Below are 15,678 nucleotides of genomic sequence, written 5' to 3'. Positions count from 1 at the left end.
GTTTTGATTACTATAGCTTTGTAGTATAATTTGAATTCAAGGAGCATGATACCTCCAACTTGATTCTTTTTTCTTAGAATTGTTTTGGCTATTCCGGGCCTTTTGTTGTTCCATATAAATTTTAGGATTCTTTGTTCTGTTTCCTTGAAGAATGGCATTGGGATTCTGATTGGAATTGCATTGAATCTGTAAACTGCTTTACATAATATGGACATTTTAACTATGTTTATTCTTCCAATCCAAGAGCATGGAATATCTTTCCATTTCTTTGTGTCGTCTTTGTTTTCTTTCAATAATGTCTTATAGTTTTCAGTGTATAGGTCTTTCACCTCCTTGGTTAAATTTATTCCTAGGCCCGGTTCTTGTTTGGGAGCTGGGCAAAGCTGGTGGAGTCCCCCAGGGTTACGTCCTTGGCTCCCTTCTTTTTTGTTCTGCTCTCTTGTACTACTTCTTTCACTTTTTGCTGGAAACGGATCAATCTTTTCCGGGCCAGGGGCTCTGGTCCTGAACGAGGTAGACTCTAATCAAGGATCTCCTGGTCTAGCACAGTAGTTCTCAGCCCTGCTTTTTAAAAATGCAGGTGTCTGGGCCCTGCCCCTGACAGTTTTTATAAAGTAGTGTTGCATTAGAGTCTAGGCAGCTGTATTTTCACAGTAGACTGCAATGCATAACCAAGAATACACGACCACAGTATTAACTTGGTTCCCTACACTTTTTTTGTGTGTGTGTGTGAGGAGATCAGCCCTGTGCTAACATCCGCCAATCCTCCTCTTTTTTTGCTGAGGAAGACGGCCCTGGGCTAACATCTGTGCCCATCTTCCTCCACTTTATATGGGACGCCGCCACAGCATGGCTTGCCAAGCAGTGCGTCGGTGCGCGCCCGGGATCCGAACCAGCGAACCCCGGGCCGCCGCAGCGGAGCGTGCGCACTTAACTGCTTGCGCCACCGGGCCGGCCCCTGGTTCCCTACACTTTTTGTTTAGATCTCTGAATTTCTTCTCCACTTCTCCCCCATCCTCATAGTTCAGTTTTTCCTTGCTGGAACATCAACAGTAACCTCCTAACTAGTCTCTAGGATTTTAATCTCTCCCTCTTCTTATCTGATCCACACAGCACAGGCAACTGAATTCTCATCCTAAAGCACTGATGTTACCTAGTGGCTCTGGGCTGCCTATAAAGAAAAATCCCATGCCAGCCTTTAGACCTGGCATTCAATACTCTGCCCAGGCTGGCCCAGCCCATCAGTCCAGCCTGTCTGCTGACACTGTGTACCCTGGGCTCAACCACACTGATTTTCTCACCATCTCCCTATGCCAGGCTCATTCTCACCTCTTTGCCTTTGCTGTGCCCCTCCTCTGGCCAGAATCTCTTTTCTTCTACAGGTCTGCCTAGAAAACCTCTGCATTTCTCAGGACAACTCTTAAACCTCACATCTTGAAACTTCTCTGATTTCCCTGGTTAATTGGCTGCTGCTCCCCTGTGTTCCCTCATCACAACTGTCTTCTACAGCATGTAACCCCTCTACTAGGGGTCCAAAAGACCAGGAGCCACCTAAGGGAGAGACCTTGTTTGATTCCCGAATCCATAGCAATGAGTGCGGGAGCACAGACTGGTGAGGATAAGTTATTGAGACCCTGCCTGGGCCTGGGCACTGCCTGTTTTCCTTCTGTTTGGATGGGTGCACAGCCCAAGTAGACTCTGGTGGCATTTTGGCTCTGCTGTTGGCTCTACCACAAGTGTGGACGCTAGAATAAGAATGCAAAGTATTCACACGCATCCTAAAAGGATGGGATAGCAAATCAAGGGGAAGTTCTGGTCAGAGAGCAAGTTGAGTATCTGAGGACAGTGGCTTACAGTTGCTTGTGGATTCATAAGAACTAAATATAGATTACCAATCTTTCATAACCATAGTACTGGTAAAAAAATAAAATAAAATAAAACTTGATTCCAATTTAAACAAAATTCAGTGCTGCAAATTTTGATCTGGGAAAACTGGACTGTTAGATGTGAAGCTTACCAATGAAAATTCGCAAAGGCCAAAGCTATTGGGCCTGGGAAATTTAAAAAGTAGCTGGTGAGTCAAATCCTCAACTGTAATATTTACACAGGAAAGAATGGATTCAGTGAAAACAATTTCAGTAAAATGAAAAGAGAAAATCATCAGGAACAATATAACCGTTCAGTGGAGAAAATCAATCACTTTTCCTCAGGAAAATTCTTTGTCAGTAAATATTCCTCGATGTTGGCATAATTCTGAACAGAGTCCACATGTTGTTGGGATGCAAATGTCCTATCCCTGTGTGTGTAATTGCTGATTTCAAATGACTGTCTGCAGCGTGGAGTGTCAAAATGGATGGAACCCCCAGCCCAACCCTGATGCCTTTCCTCTTTATTCCAGGGGGCAGTGCCCAAAGGAAATGCCACTAAAGAGTTCATCGAGAGTTTACAGCTGAAGCCCGGACAGGTGGTGTACAAGTGTCCCAAGTGCTGCAGCATCAAGCCCGACCGTGCCCATCACTGCAGGTACACACGCCCCCAGGGCTCGCCTCCTCACGCCCACACACTCACCCACCGCTGCAGGTACACACGCACCCGGGCCTGCCTCCTTACCCCCGCACTCACCCACCACTGCAGGTACACACGCCCCTAAGCCTCGCCTCCTCACCCCTACACTCACCCACCACTGCAGGTACACACACCCCGAGCCTGCCTCCTTACCCCTACACTCACCCACCACTGCAGGTACACACGCCCCCAAGCCTCGCCTCCTCGCCCCCACACACTCACCCACCACTGCAGGTACACACACCCCGAGCCTGCCTCCTTACTCCTACACTCACCCACCACTGCAGGTACACATGCCCACGGGGCTCACCTCCTCGCCCCCACACACTTACCCATTCATCTGCGGGTGCCCAACCAAGCCCACTACTGCAGGTACACACGCGACCCCAGGCTCACCTCCTCACCCGCTCTAGGCACCAAGTGACCACTGGGTCTCCCTCCTGATTCCCATGAGCTCACTAGATTGGAAAGGGCATTTGGTTTGGGCTCAGGACACTGATCCCAAAACTTGGCTCTGCCACACCTGACATAGGATGTTGACTGTCTCCCCTTTGTTTCCATGTCTGTAACATTGGGAGGCTTCCTGCTCCTCCTACCTTACAGCTTTATTACTTTGTTAAGGGCGCTTGAGACAAAGCTTTAGAAAATCATTCTGTGAATGTCTAGTACTTGACCCATTTAAGAGGTGGGCCCTATTCACTTAAATTTTACAGAGAAATGAAGGGATTGTCCTTGAATGAAGGCTTTTCTTTAAAACAAAACTTCTAGAGGTTGTGACAATTGTAAAATTCGGCCAAAAAAGACATTTCCCCATCTTATCTGTGATGATTTTTCCCATTTGGTTGTCAGATTTCTTTGTTGTTTTGAGTCTTCTCAACAAGAAGACATCTGGGTAAAAATTGCGCTTTATCATTACAAGGAAACTTTAAATGCTCAATTACAGAAATACCAACATGTCGCTTGGTCCCTTTTTCAGACTGGTGTGTGTGCGGTGGAGAGAGGTTGTGGAGGAATGAACAGGCTCCTAATGTCAGGAGGTCATCCTTGTCGGAAACATTTGGGTTTTGTGAGAGATCCAAGCGACTGAAAGGTGCCATTTCTGGGTGGACCTCTCTGCCCGCTCCCCTCTCGGAGGAGAGCAGTCAGTCTCCAGCATTCAGATTCCACAGTCAGCTCCTAAGTATGTCCCAGGCCCCTCAGCCCACCCTGTCTCATCATTAGTCATCTTATTTTCATCCTCATGGTCGCCCCCAGAGATAGGTATTGCTATAGGAATGACTCCCTAGATGAGGGATTAAGGCTCCAAGGGGTTAAGTGACTGCTGCAAGATCACACAGCTGGTGAGTACTGGAGATAGGATTGGGTCCCAGTGGTTCTGACTCCAAGTCTGGGGCTCTTTGCACTAGAACTCCAGTTTGGGGATGACCCATGTAATTGAGGTGATTGTATGTATCTTTTTCTGTCTGTCTGAGAGAGAGAGAGATCTGAAGACCTCCCCAACTAGTTGCTACCTCTTGAGGGTGAGGGTTGAGGAGTTTGGGCAGGGGCCTGTGGTAATTGCTGTCTCCTATGGGGTTTTCTGTCTCTCGGTCAGCTTGCTTCTGAGATCTGTCTTAGAAGCTAATTCAAGGCTTGCTTCCTGTGCCTGAGATGGAGGCATCAGTCTAGTCTTTTCCCACCACCCTGAAGCTCAGGAGACCAGCTGTTTTCTAAGCATCACCCTGATGAAAAGGCGCAGCTTGCTTTTGTGATTCCTCGGGGCAGCCCAGTGTGGAGGAGCAAGCTCCAGCCTTGAATTTGAAGAAGTCAGCATTGGAGGTCCAGCACTGTCCCCACCACACTCTGGGACCTTGTGAGCCTCAGCTTTCTCCTCCATAAAAAGGGCTGTTCTTCCCTAGCTTGTTGTGAGGATGAAATATGAATGACTGAGTCACCTAGCTCGACGAGTGGAAGCTATTTGTTAGTAGGGGAACGTATGAGCGCTGGGAGCATGCTGGGTTTATACAGGCTGAACCAGAAACAGGGAGGTGTGAACTTTGTAGCAAAGAACTTTCCAGTGACCACAGTGGTTCTTTTCTCTTGCCTTCCTGCGTCCTCGGCTGCCTCCGCTGCCTGGCATTTTCCTCACCGCCTCCTCCTCGCCTCTCTCCCCAGGATAATCCGAGGGAGGTATTCTTGAGTGCTAGTAAACAAATCAGCTTGAGCAAAACAAGAGCTGCTGATTCAGATGAACTCGAGTGAAGATGCCTGTGCATTGCCTGTTCCTGCCTCAGGAAATGTGTGCTGACAACTGCTCCTTTGTGATGGCTCGTGGTGGCCCAAGCCATCTGGGGACCCATAGTTTTGGACAAGCAAAATCCCCAGTACACCAAACAGAGCTGGGTTTGTGACTGGTTGAGACGAGAGGCCTGCTGCCTGGTTAGAGGAAGTTAGTGTTGGTCTTGCCTGCTCAGACAAAGATGCACGTGCACACCCGTGTGTTTGCGCCCAGCTGTTTGGCTCCTCTCCTCCCCATAGAGTCCATGGAATTTAAAACTGTCTCCATTCCCTGAGCCCTGGTGGTTACCACAGATGGATACTCCCAGACCTTGGACCTGTAGGTGTTCCTTCCAGCCTGGTGGTATGTGGGTGGGTCTTCCTTCCAGGGAGAGGTACTCTGGAACCCCAGGCTGCTGTCACCCTGGAGTTGAACCTCCTCTTCATGAGGACCAGAGCAGCATGTGGAAGTCCCATTGGGGGAGCTGTTTATACTGATGTGGACAGGCAGGGTGTTAGGCTTGTGCGTTAGGTTCTTCTTGCACAAGGAGGTGGAGACTTCTGACCTTGGCAAAGCCCCACACCCCTCCCCACCCCCCCAGACACACACACTGAGGCTGAGACAGTCATGGACTGCTTAGTCGCCTGCCAGATTCTTATTTTATCTTTCTCTTGGTTAGGGTTACTGATAAAATTTATATAGCACTAATATTGTTTTGAAAGCATTTTATATACATTATCTCTAACCCAGAGAGATCAGGGGCTAATCCTGCAGAGGGTGGTTTAGAGAAGCTATGTTTCTTTGCCCAGAGCCCAAAGTGGGGATCTGAGAGCAGTGTTCTTCCCATTACGCTGCACTGTGGTACCCAAATCGTGTCTAACTGGCGCTAAGATGTGGTAGGTGCCTTTTTTGCTTAAAAATTTAACCACAGCCAGTGAGATGAGATGAAAACCTATATATGGAGCATGGTCCCCTTGGTACCTTCTTGCTATTTTCTTTTCTCTTCCTTCCTGGGGCATCCCAGTCTGATGTGGTAGAGCCCGTTTCCCCAGCTTGCTCTTTCCCCCTCTGTCCCATCAGAGCCTTCACTCAGCTGACCCTTGCTAAGCGGGGCTCTGGGCTTGGCTCTGGGTTGTGGAGGTGGCTTAGACATGGCCCCAACCCAGGGGCCTCCTGCCCAGGGAGGGCAGATGCACTTGTCCACCATAACACAGTTTGGTGAGTGCTGCTATAGAGAGAGGCACAAGGCCCTTATGGACATGGCAGTTTCCATGGAGACCCATCACCCAGGGTGGGCAGGAGGGCCTCAGCCAGCTCCTCTGGGGCTGAGTACCAAGGAAGGGCCCTTGGACCTCTCTGGAGAGGGAACACATAAGTGCAAAAGAACCTGAATGCCTGTGAGCCCATGAGCTTGTCTGGCTCTACCAAGGTTTTGAAGGAAGTGCTTTAGGGCCTGAAAGATGGTAGGGAGCCTGGAGGAAGAGGGGAGGGGAAGCAGCCGCCCTCTTCTAAAACAATGATTTAAAAACATAGAAGGGGCCTGGGAAACCTTAAAGGCGGGGACACCAAAAAATACCTCCGCTTAAGACGTTTGGTCTTTCCAGTGGCTGTTATCGCGTGCTTAGAACATGTTGTCAGGCCCTCCGTGCCTCTGCCCCCGGAGCTCCCCAGTCTGCAGCGTCTCGCACTGGAATTGGTGCTAGAGAGGAGTGCAGGGAGAGGGCTGATGGACAGGTGAGGAAAGTGTGAGCAAGGAGGAGCCTTGGGGAAGAAGGTGGATTTCGCCAGGGAGCAAGAGTGGAGAAAGGGCCCTCTGGGGGCCTGCCTTGGCCGTTGTGTCTGGGGAGGGGACAACGCTGAGCCCACCATGAAGGGGGCTGGGAAGAGGGCTGGCTCTGAGGTGACTGATTCTCAGTAGGGTGTCAGGGCTTGTGGTAGGAGGCCCACATTTTTTCTTCCTCCTCATGACAGATGGTGCCTTAAGTGAAACAGAGAGACAGGGTGTGGGCAGTCACCACCCTGGGCCTGGAGCATCCTTCACTGACCCACTCAAAGACCCACCTCCAGGCTTTGGGTCTCTCCTGGCCTCAGCCCCAGAGCCATTCAGGCTGGATGTGTTGTGAGCCGTAGATGCGTCAGCCTCTGAACACTGCCTCCAGCCCTGTGCATGGATGGTCCTCCCCCACCCACGTGCCCACCACCTGGCCCAGGAGCCTGCATCTGAACAACTCTGTAAGCCAGAGGGAGAAGCGCCATCTTGGCATTTCCTGTCTTTGAAAATGAGAAACTGAGAAACCAGCACTCTAGACCATTCTTTGCAGCTCCCATTGGGCTGTCCTCATTCTCCCTGCTCCCTGAAGGATGAGTAGTTTTCTAATTGGGTGGCCCAGTGAGACTTAGCCCATTGTGAGCCCCAGCTTCCTGGGCTTCAGGCCTGATCTCTTCTGAGAGGCTGGGAGGAGAGCAAAGGATGGATTTGCTGTGAGACTTGTTTAAACTCTTGGGCAGCTTTCAGAAGATGTCAGGCCACTTGGTGCCTCTCTGTTGCTGAGCAAACACTGCCTCAGAGCACCCACTTGAAACCCCTTTTAGAAATAAGTGCAGATGGAAGAGAAACTGCTCAAGAGCCTGGAGCAGGGAGGTGATTACCCTCGGGAATTTGGTCCCCAGACAGGGAGGGGATTAAGAAACCCCAGAGCTGATTGTCCTGGGAAAGACATGCAAGAAATGGACTATAGTGGGTGACTCCACGGAGGGAATGTGGGGCCTGGGGGCTGAGGCCCAGGATGCAGGGAGCAGCTCACTCTTCACTGTCTTCTTCTCTGTACTTTTATGATTGTGTACTGGGAATAAGTGTTACCAATTAAAACATATATTATATATTCATATGTGTTTTTTAAATTGGTAACACACATACAGAGAGAGAGAGAGAAACAGAGACAGAGCAATAGAGACAAGGTAATGGAGTTGCTAGTACCTGACTTTCTCTTCATTTCCCTCCATGTCCCTTTCATGCCTCCCTTTCTTACCTTGCCCTCCTGGCCCCCAAGCAGATTCTAGAGCTGGGCCAGCATCTCTGAGATGTGCCCATTCCCGACACATCCTGAGATGTGTTAGTGACGCCCTTTAAAGTTGTGGAGAAGAGCAAGGCTGAAGACCAGTATGGCTCCACCCTGGTCTGAGGCAGGCCCAGTATCTGTTCTCACTTTTTCCTTATGACAATACTTATTTCCTATGGATGGGGAACGCGAGGCTCAAAGCTTAGCCAGTCTGACCAAGGTAGCTCAGCAGCCCCAGGCCTGCCTCCCACCGCTGAAGCTCATGCCATGCTGAGAAAAGGCCACACCTCCTCCTTGGGGTGTGGGTGAGCCCTGCAGCCCAGAGTCGGCTGTGGCCTTGCCCTGGAGCCCTCCTTCAGGGTGATCTGTGTTCCTAGCCTGGAGTCCAGGGAACAGCTCACCTCCACACCCGGAAGAGCTCCCTCCATGCTTTCCCTCCCTGCCAGTTGGTCACCCAGAGCTCAGCAAGCACCATGATGTGAACTGATGCAGCCCTTCTCCTGTCAGCAGGGCCCTGAGGCCAGCCCTTCCTCCAGGGTCCACCTGCTGTAGCCCACTGTGCACCTTACTAAGAACCCGAGATCAAGTTAGTGATAGAAACTAGTGGAAAGAAAAGTTGGTTGAACTAAGGAGCTTTCAAAAAAGAAATCTAATTATATTATTTCCAAGCTTGTATTTATAGTATTTCAGACTATTTTGAACAAATAATGCCCCTAAGATAAATGTTAAGGAGTTTATTTTAATGACTTGAACAAGGAACAATTTTTGATGAACCCGTCTATTAGCAAATGGGTCTTTCTAAACTTGAGCTTTGGAAAGTAGTTGCTTTCAAGCCGCCATTAGCCTTGCCCTCTCATTTCAGATTATTACTTTGTATTGTCCAAAAAGGGGTGTGGAGGGTGTTTGCTATCAAGTAAGCTTGAAACAGTCTCAGTCCAAAAATGATCCCAATAACAAGTTAGTAATTTGCAAATTAATGAGATTTCTGACCAACCTTAAGCTCAAATGACTTTTCGGCTTTTTTTGGCTGAGTGGATATTATCTGAGAGCTAGAAGGTCCTTGCAGGGGGGCTTCCTGCCACCCTGAGACACCCTGCACTTGACCCGCTCTGAACTCGTCTAGCGCTCTCTTCCGTCAGCCGCACTCTCCCTGATAGCACAAGGCAGTGCTTTGGCGGAAGTTCCACCTAGCCCCAGATTTTTGGTCTTTGGGGGAAATTAGGAGCAGCTGTTTTCTGTATCCTATCTCATCCTGTCGAGTTTTTGAAACTGCTTCTTCATTCTGTCCTCTCGGTAAACCAGATTTGCAGCTCGGTGTTACCTCAGGAGAGCAGCCTCTTTCTCAGCCATGTTAGTTCCATCCTATTTTTATGTTAAACAAGACAAGAGGCCTTGGAGGTGAATGAGTGTCCTCCTATTTGGAATGACTGTGACCCTGGGGGTCCTGACCCTGCCTTCCAAGCCCCTTGCAACACACACCCAGCAAAACACTGTGTAGTGCCCAAGGGGGCCATTTCTGAAGAGTGGAGCTGGAGCGTGGGTTCTCTGTTCCCTTCCGGCCCTCCCGTGACTAATACCCCTGAAGGTCTGCCTTGTGGGCTCTTTCAGTGTTTGTAAGCGGTGCATTCGGAAGATGGACCACCACTGTCCCTGGGTCAATAACTGTGTTGGCGAGAACAACCAGAAGTACTTCGTCCTGTTTACAGTAAGTCAGTTTCCGAATTCTGCCCCACCCTCTGTGAAGCAATGGAGTGCTTTGTTCCTTTGAAAATACTCAGCACTCGGTGTTCAGAATACTGCCTGGCCATGTAGACCTCCGCCTTTCGGCCAGAGCTCACCTTGGTCAACAAGTGCCTGCTCCCAAGCCCTTCACTGGAGCGTTTAGAAGTGGACTCAAGGTGATTAGCTGTAAGCAGGGGCTGTGTTCTGGGCTCCTATCCCAAGTGTCCAATCTAAGTAGCTAAAGAAGGCAGTTTTCATGATGACTGCAAACCCACCCTTAGCTGCAGGTAGGTGGAGTATGTTTAGTGTGAGGGCTGGAGGGGCCGTTGGCAGTCAGCACCCTGACTTTTCAAGTGAGGAGAAGCAGCAGGCTTGGAGCTCCCCAGGGCAGCCCAGGTCACCTAGAGCCCAGGTCACGCCTGGTGACGGGCACTTGTTTCTGTTCTTGTCCCACATACTCCCAGTGAATGGCTGCTCACCTCAGACCCAGGCCTGGGGCAGGGGAGCTGGTGGGGAAACCACCAGATGCCTCTCTGGCCCCCTCCTAGTCAGCCCTCAGCCTAACTAAGTGTTCCTGAGTGGGAGGTTCTGAGCGTCCCTGTCCTGGGAGCCTGCATAGTCAGAAGGTTCTCACAACAATGGTGTCTGCACTGCTTTCCTATTTCAGATGTACATAGCTCTCATTTCCTTGCACGCGCTCATCATGGTGGGATTCCACTTCCTGCATTGCTTTGAAGAAGACTGGACAAGTGAGTATGTGCCAGGGCTTCCCTCCCTGCTCCAGGGGAGTATGAGCCCAGCGGGGGCGGGCTCTTTGTTTCCATCATGGTGCCAGGGGCCAACCTCATTTTATTAGATCTCCTGCAAGCCTATGGACTGACCAGGGAAGAAACAGCAGAAGCCCGAATCTCTCTTCATGAAAAAAAGCAGCCCCTTAAAGTCAGTTCCACAGGTAAAGTAGTGAGTTGGACAGACCCCCTAGCCTGAGCGTGCCCAGGGAAAATGCAGGCCCCAGCACGGAGGCACGTTTCAGGGAGTGGGAGCCACGCCAGGAGAGAACTTTTGTTTCCATGTCTCTAAACGTGGCACCTTAACTGAAGGTCGTTCCAATCTTGCAGAAATCCACGTTTAACTTTCTGGCTAGGACATGGAGGTTTTTTGTTAATTTGTTTGTTTTTTTGTGGTGGTTGTCTTTTAACTGCTTAATCACCAATTTACGTTAAGATTGTAGACAAAGTCTTTCTGCTTTAGAAGTATCCCATTTAAATGTACAAATGCTGAGGAGGAAACTCCCACCAGAAGATTGCATAATCCTGAGGGGAAAAAAATAGATGCTGAAAAAAATAAATAAATAAAATTTTAAAGCAGAATAAAAATAAGAAATAAATGTTTTTAAGTTGATGCTGGAAGAATTAAGAGAGGCCACCTGCTGGGCTGGATCTTTCACACGTAAAATCTGTGAGACAAACATCTTGAGCAGGAACATCATATATCCACTGTTTTTCCCTTTTTCATTTCACCATCTTTTAGAAGCTTTGCTCCCCCTTTACTTACTGACTTCTTGGGCATTTCCTTGCTATTATTATTCCCCAGAACTTGTCAGGCTGTGAAAAGGACGGTGGCTTTAGCTCCTAACTGGATGTGAAGAGGCTTTCCCTGCCTCTGTTCATAGCATGCATCTGCCCCCTTCTACTCTCCCTGGCCCTGCCCCCTGCTCTGTCTGGCTTGACCCCACCTAGGGGAAGAGAACACCATGTGTATTAGTCACTTGGGCTGCCATAACAAAATACCATAGACTAGTAAGCTTAAATATTTATTTCTCACAGTTCTGGAGGCTGGGTAGTCCAAGAGCAAGGTGCTGGCAGATTCATTTCCTGGTGCAGACTCTCTTTCTGGCTTGCAGATGGCCACCTTCTCCTTGTGTCCTCACATGGCAGAGAGAGAAAAGCAAGCTCTCTGGTGTCTCTTCTTATAAGGGCTCTAATCTCATCATAAGGGCGCTACTCTCCCTCCTGACCTCATCCCATCCTCGTTACCTCCCAAAGGCCACATCTCCAAATACCAGCACATTGGGAGTTGGGGCTTCAACACAACTTTTGGGGGGAAACAGTTCAGTCCATAGCACCATGTCTCCCCATTTTCATGACTACCACAGTTCTGGCATAAGCCAGAGAGGAGAAGGTCAAGCTAGTAGGGAGAAGAGGGAGGGGACGAGTGGGTTTCTGGAGATCATACCATTCTGCATAGCTGGGTGGGTCACCAGCAAGTTCCTTGGTGAACATTCTGAAAGGGCACACATTCTGCTAGGCCCTGGGGATCCAGTTCAACTCCAGATGTGGTCTTGGCAACTTGCTAGTGGAGTCTGACAAGGACATCTTATCGCAAACACCGCCCACCCATCATCAGGTTAACAGACATGGGCAGTGATGAGAGTAACACAGACTATCAATGAGGCAGAATGCCTCTGTCTTTGGAGTGGAGCTGGCAGGGGCCGTTTTCTTGATGCCCACTTAAAGCCAGGCATGGCACACAGGGCTTTTTGAGCAGTGCCTTATTTCAACCTTGTAACAAGCCTGCAGGGTAGAAGAGATGCTCCCTACTTTGCAGACAACAAAAGCTGGGGCTCACAGAGGTTGAGCAAGTTCCCAAGCTCACACAGCTGAGAAGAGGGCCTGCGATTCAAGCCTCGGTCTGGAGCGGGGTTTCCCAGCCCTGCCTGGATGGCTCCAGTGCCCAGGGTCCTCCCTGCATGCTCTTGATTGTGTTTGGTCAAGATTCCTGATGGAGGAGGCTTGAGGCACCCAGTTCCTGTGGCAGCTAGGCTGAGAAGGTGCCAGACAGTCCCCAAAGTGGACGCCTGAGAGTTGGCCATTTGTGAAGTTAAGACCATCACGGTCCAGTCCTGGATGAGCTGTTGGGCCATCCAGCTTGTGTAAGAAGGGGCAGGGGGCTGTTCCCAAGGATGAGGGCACTTGGAGTTGATATTTAAAGAAGAGTGGGGAGGTCATTCCACATTCCCTGGAGCTGGTTCCTGCCTCTCCAAACTCGATCTCTAGTTCCTGGGGCCAGCCCAGGAGGGGCCAGGTGCTGTGCGAGAATGGAAAACAGGCCACAGCACTGGGCTCTGCCTCCAGCTCCAGGGTAAGGAGGGAGCAAGACAATTCCACCCAGTGAGCATCCCCGTGTGCTCGGGCTGGGCCAGGCCGAGCTGTACAGATGTTCTCATGCATTCCCAATCATCCCACTGTACAGAGGGGAAAACTAAAAGCTGAGAGATCTGACCTCTGGCCCAGATTCTTTTCTGGTCAGGCACTGCTCCAAAGTTGGTTGCACAGCAGGGAGGCAACGTCCCCACCCTCCTGGAGCTGGAGGTGCAGTAGAAGCAGCAGATATCAAGAAAGGAAAAAAGCAGGTAGTTCCACAGTGCAGGGGATAGGAAACACATGGGGCCAGAACAGAATATCAATGGGGGCATCTTAGTGAGAGCTCAAGGTCAGGAGTTGGTGCCAGGATCCAGGCCCCACCTTGTCTGCCTGACTTCAGAGCCCTCATCCTTCCCAGCAACCCACCAGAGGCCAGGCAGGCAGCTGCCACACCTGTGGCCACGGGGGGCCAGCCCATCAGGCTGCTGGGCCACCCCAACCAAGGCCTGCCCAGCAGGGAACCAAGAAGGGAAACCATCTGGAGGCAATAAGTTCCAAGGGAAACGTGAGAAGATGAAAGCATTTAGATGAGATGTTCCTTACCGTACCACCCATAGAGTGCTGAGTTCCCAGATTCGGGAGCTGGTTTCCAGATCTGACCTCCCTTTCCCCTTCTGATGTTCTTGTGAGGGAGCCAGCAGGGCAGCTCACAGGGGGCACTTACTCCCTGAATTCCCAAAGCCCAGTGAAGCCCGACTCTGCCTTCTAGGATTGGACCTCTCCAGCCAGGGAAACAGGCCTGAGCACTGGAGCAACGAGAAACATGAACCACAACCCGGGCTTGACAAGCACAGGCAACAGCTATCAGTGAGGGCAAGAGTCTTTGGGCAGTAGTGCCAACCACAGGGCCAAGACTGCACTGCTGGTGTCATCAGCCATCTCCCAGTGGGGGCCAAGTTCCCCCAGGGGTTTCCTGAGAGGCTGCCTGGGTGGGGAGAGCCAGAACAGGGGCTCCCCTCCCTGCTCACTCCCACCGTCTCCCACAGCACCTCTGCTTTTCTCTGGTTGGGTTTCTGCTTTAGACTTTATTCAGACAAAGGATTCTGCTGCTTAAAACCACACATCTAGTCAAACCTCACCACTTTAGAGTGGAGGGAGTAGGGGTCTGGGGAGGGACAAGGCTTGCCTCAGGTCACAGTGGGCTCGTAGAGGAGCCAAGAGAGTGAAAACACTGCTCCTGTCGACTCCAGCCTTGGAGACTGACTGTCTCAGCGATGCAGATGATCCTGAGAGGGACATTTGCCGTGGGGGTTCTCACACCTGGGTCAGCACCAGAGCAGCAGTCACACTGCCCATTGGTGAGCTTCGAATCCCAAAGCCACCAAGTGGCCCTCCAGACCTGCCGTTTCCTCTCACCAGCAGATAGTGGCACAGAGGGGGCCATGCCTCATACAGGAATGCCCAGAAAACTCATGGCCAGACCAGGATTGGACTGAGGCCCCTCCACCTGTGCAACCTGTGTTGTGCTCTGAGGAGAGGAAGGTCTCCCTGTGGTGTCCTCAGGCCTTCTTGCCTCAGATCTGAGTCCCTTCTGGGTCCTTGCATGTGCCAGGCACTGTGCCTGGCACCAGGATACAGACATCACGTGCTGGCCAGGAAAGAGACAGTGTGCAAGGAGTGATGCGTGTTCGGGAGGGGAGGCCCCAGCAGGAGGGCTCCTCTGAGGAGCACTGGTGCAGCCTGGCGTGGGGCAGGATGGTCCCTGCCAAGGCCTGGAGGCCAGGGACGTGTGGCCTCAGGAGGAACCAGTCCTGCTGGAGGCCGAGTGGGAGCCCTGGGGGCTCTGGGTGGTGGGCAGCAAGCAGCGGCCATGAGCCCCATGTGCTCCTTTTCTTTCAGAGTGCAGCTCCTTCTCGCCACCCACCACCGTGATCCTCCTCATCCTGCTGTGCTTTGAGGGGCTACTCTTCCTCATTTTCACGTCGGTGATGTTTGGGACCCAAGTGCACTCCATCTGCACAGATGAGACGGTAAGCAGGCGGCCTGCCCACCACCTCTGCACCTGGGGTCGGGGGAGGCCCCAGTGTGGCTGGGAGGCATGCTTGCAGGCCAGGCCCCTCTATTTGCCGTGACACTGGATCTGCACGCACACACGAGTCCTCCCCACTTGGGGCCGGCACAGCAGGTCACACCAGGAATGGGGCCCAGCAGCCTTGGTGAAGGGCTCCCTTTGCCACCAATCCTTGCATCTTCTCATGATGGTTCTGTCTTGTACACAGCACTGTGTCAGGCATTCTGCTGGGCACTGGGACACCCTTCGCATCTGGGGGCCACAGGCCTGGAGACAGGGTGGTGGACAAAGAGTGCCTTAAGCCGGGTGGCATAGGCAAGGTCAGCTTCCCAGAGGAGGTGACTTCATGACTAGGTCCTGAGGGCAGAGTCAGGAGACAGCCGTGCCTTGAGCCCCGCAGAGCAGTCAGTGGGCAGCAAGCTCTCACCGGGCCTCTAGGTCACTTCTGCTTGCCCCAGCTGTGGTCCTCATCCACTGCCTTCTCCCCACCCCTACCTTCCCCCTACTCACAGCTCCTTCTCTGGGAGCTTCGAAGCTGCTGGCTGGGCCAGACTGGCGTCCGCTCCCCTGGTGCCACTGCTGCTACCTCTCAACCTTCCTAAAGTGTCCAGAAGCCTCAAGGTGGTCAATCCATGGCTGTGTGTGGGCATTTCTTTTTTGGCTTTGGGGTCCAGGTAAGGGGCCCCAGGAGGAAGGGGCAGAACTTAGCACTGGGGTGAGGAGCAGAGGCATCAGGTCGTGAGTCCATCCTGGCACTACTCCTGGCTTCCCAAGGTCCCCCTCAGGTGGCAGCTGTCAACAATTGTCTAATGACCTTTTGGGGTCGGGGCCTGGGTTTGGGACCTCTTGGGTAGTCAGCCT

The 15,678-nt window shown here is 51.5% G+C and overlaps 1 protein-coding gene across 8 annotated transcripts in view; it reads left to right on the top strand.

The window, feature by feature from the left end:
- ZDHHC3 (zinc finger DHHC-type palmitoyltransferase 3) overlaps positions 1-15,678 on the top strand; it is a 68,180-nt gene that overhangs the window by 39,251 nt on the left and 13,251 nt on the right. For 4 of the 8 annotated variants that reach the window (XM_058556544.1, XM_058556550.1, XM_058556562.1 and 1 more), the window contains exons 3-7: positions 2,399-2,523; positions 9,490-9,586; positions 10,271-10,352; positions 10,460-10,555; positions 14,646-14,776. In XM_058556544.1, the coding sequence (XP_058412527.1) occupies positions 2,399-2,523; positions 9,490-9,586; positions 10,271-10,352; positions 10,460-10,555; positions 14,646-14,776 (531 nt within the window). The remainder of the gene's footprint in view (positions 1-2,398; positions 2,524-9,489; positions 9,587-10,270; positions 10,353-10,459; positions 10,556-14,645; positions 14,777-15,678) is intronic. The other 4 variants (XM_058556555.1, XM_058556568.1, XM_058556574.1 and 1 more) reach the window with 1 other exon arrangement.

Source organism: Diceros bicornis, chromosome 2, assembly GCF_020826845.1.
Source record: "Diceros bicornis minor isolate mBicDic1 chromosome 2, mDicBic1.mat.cur, whole genome shotgun sequence".
NCBI lineage: Eukaryota > Metazoa > Chordata > Mammalia > Perissodactyla > Rhinocerotidae > Diceros > Diceros bicornis.
This window is presented reverse-complemented; position numbering and strand designations above follow the sequence as displayed.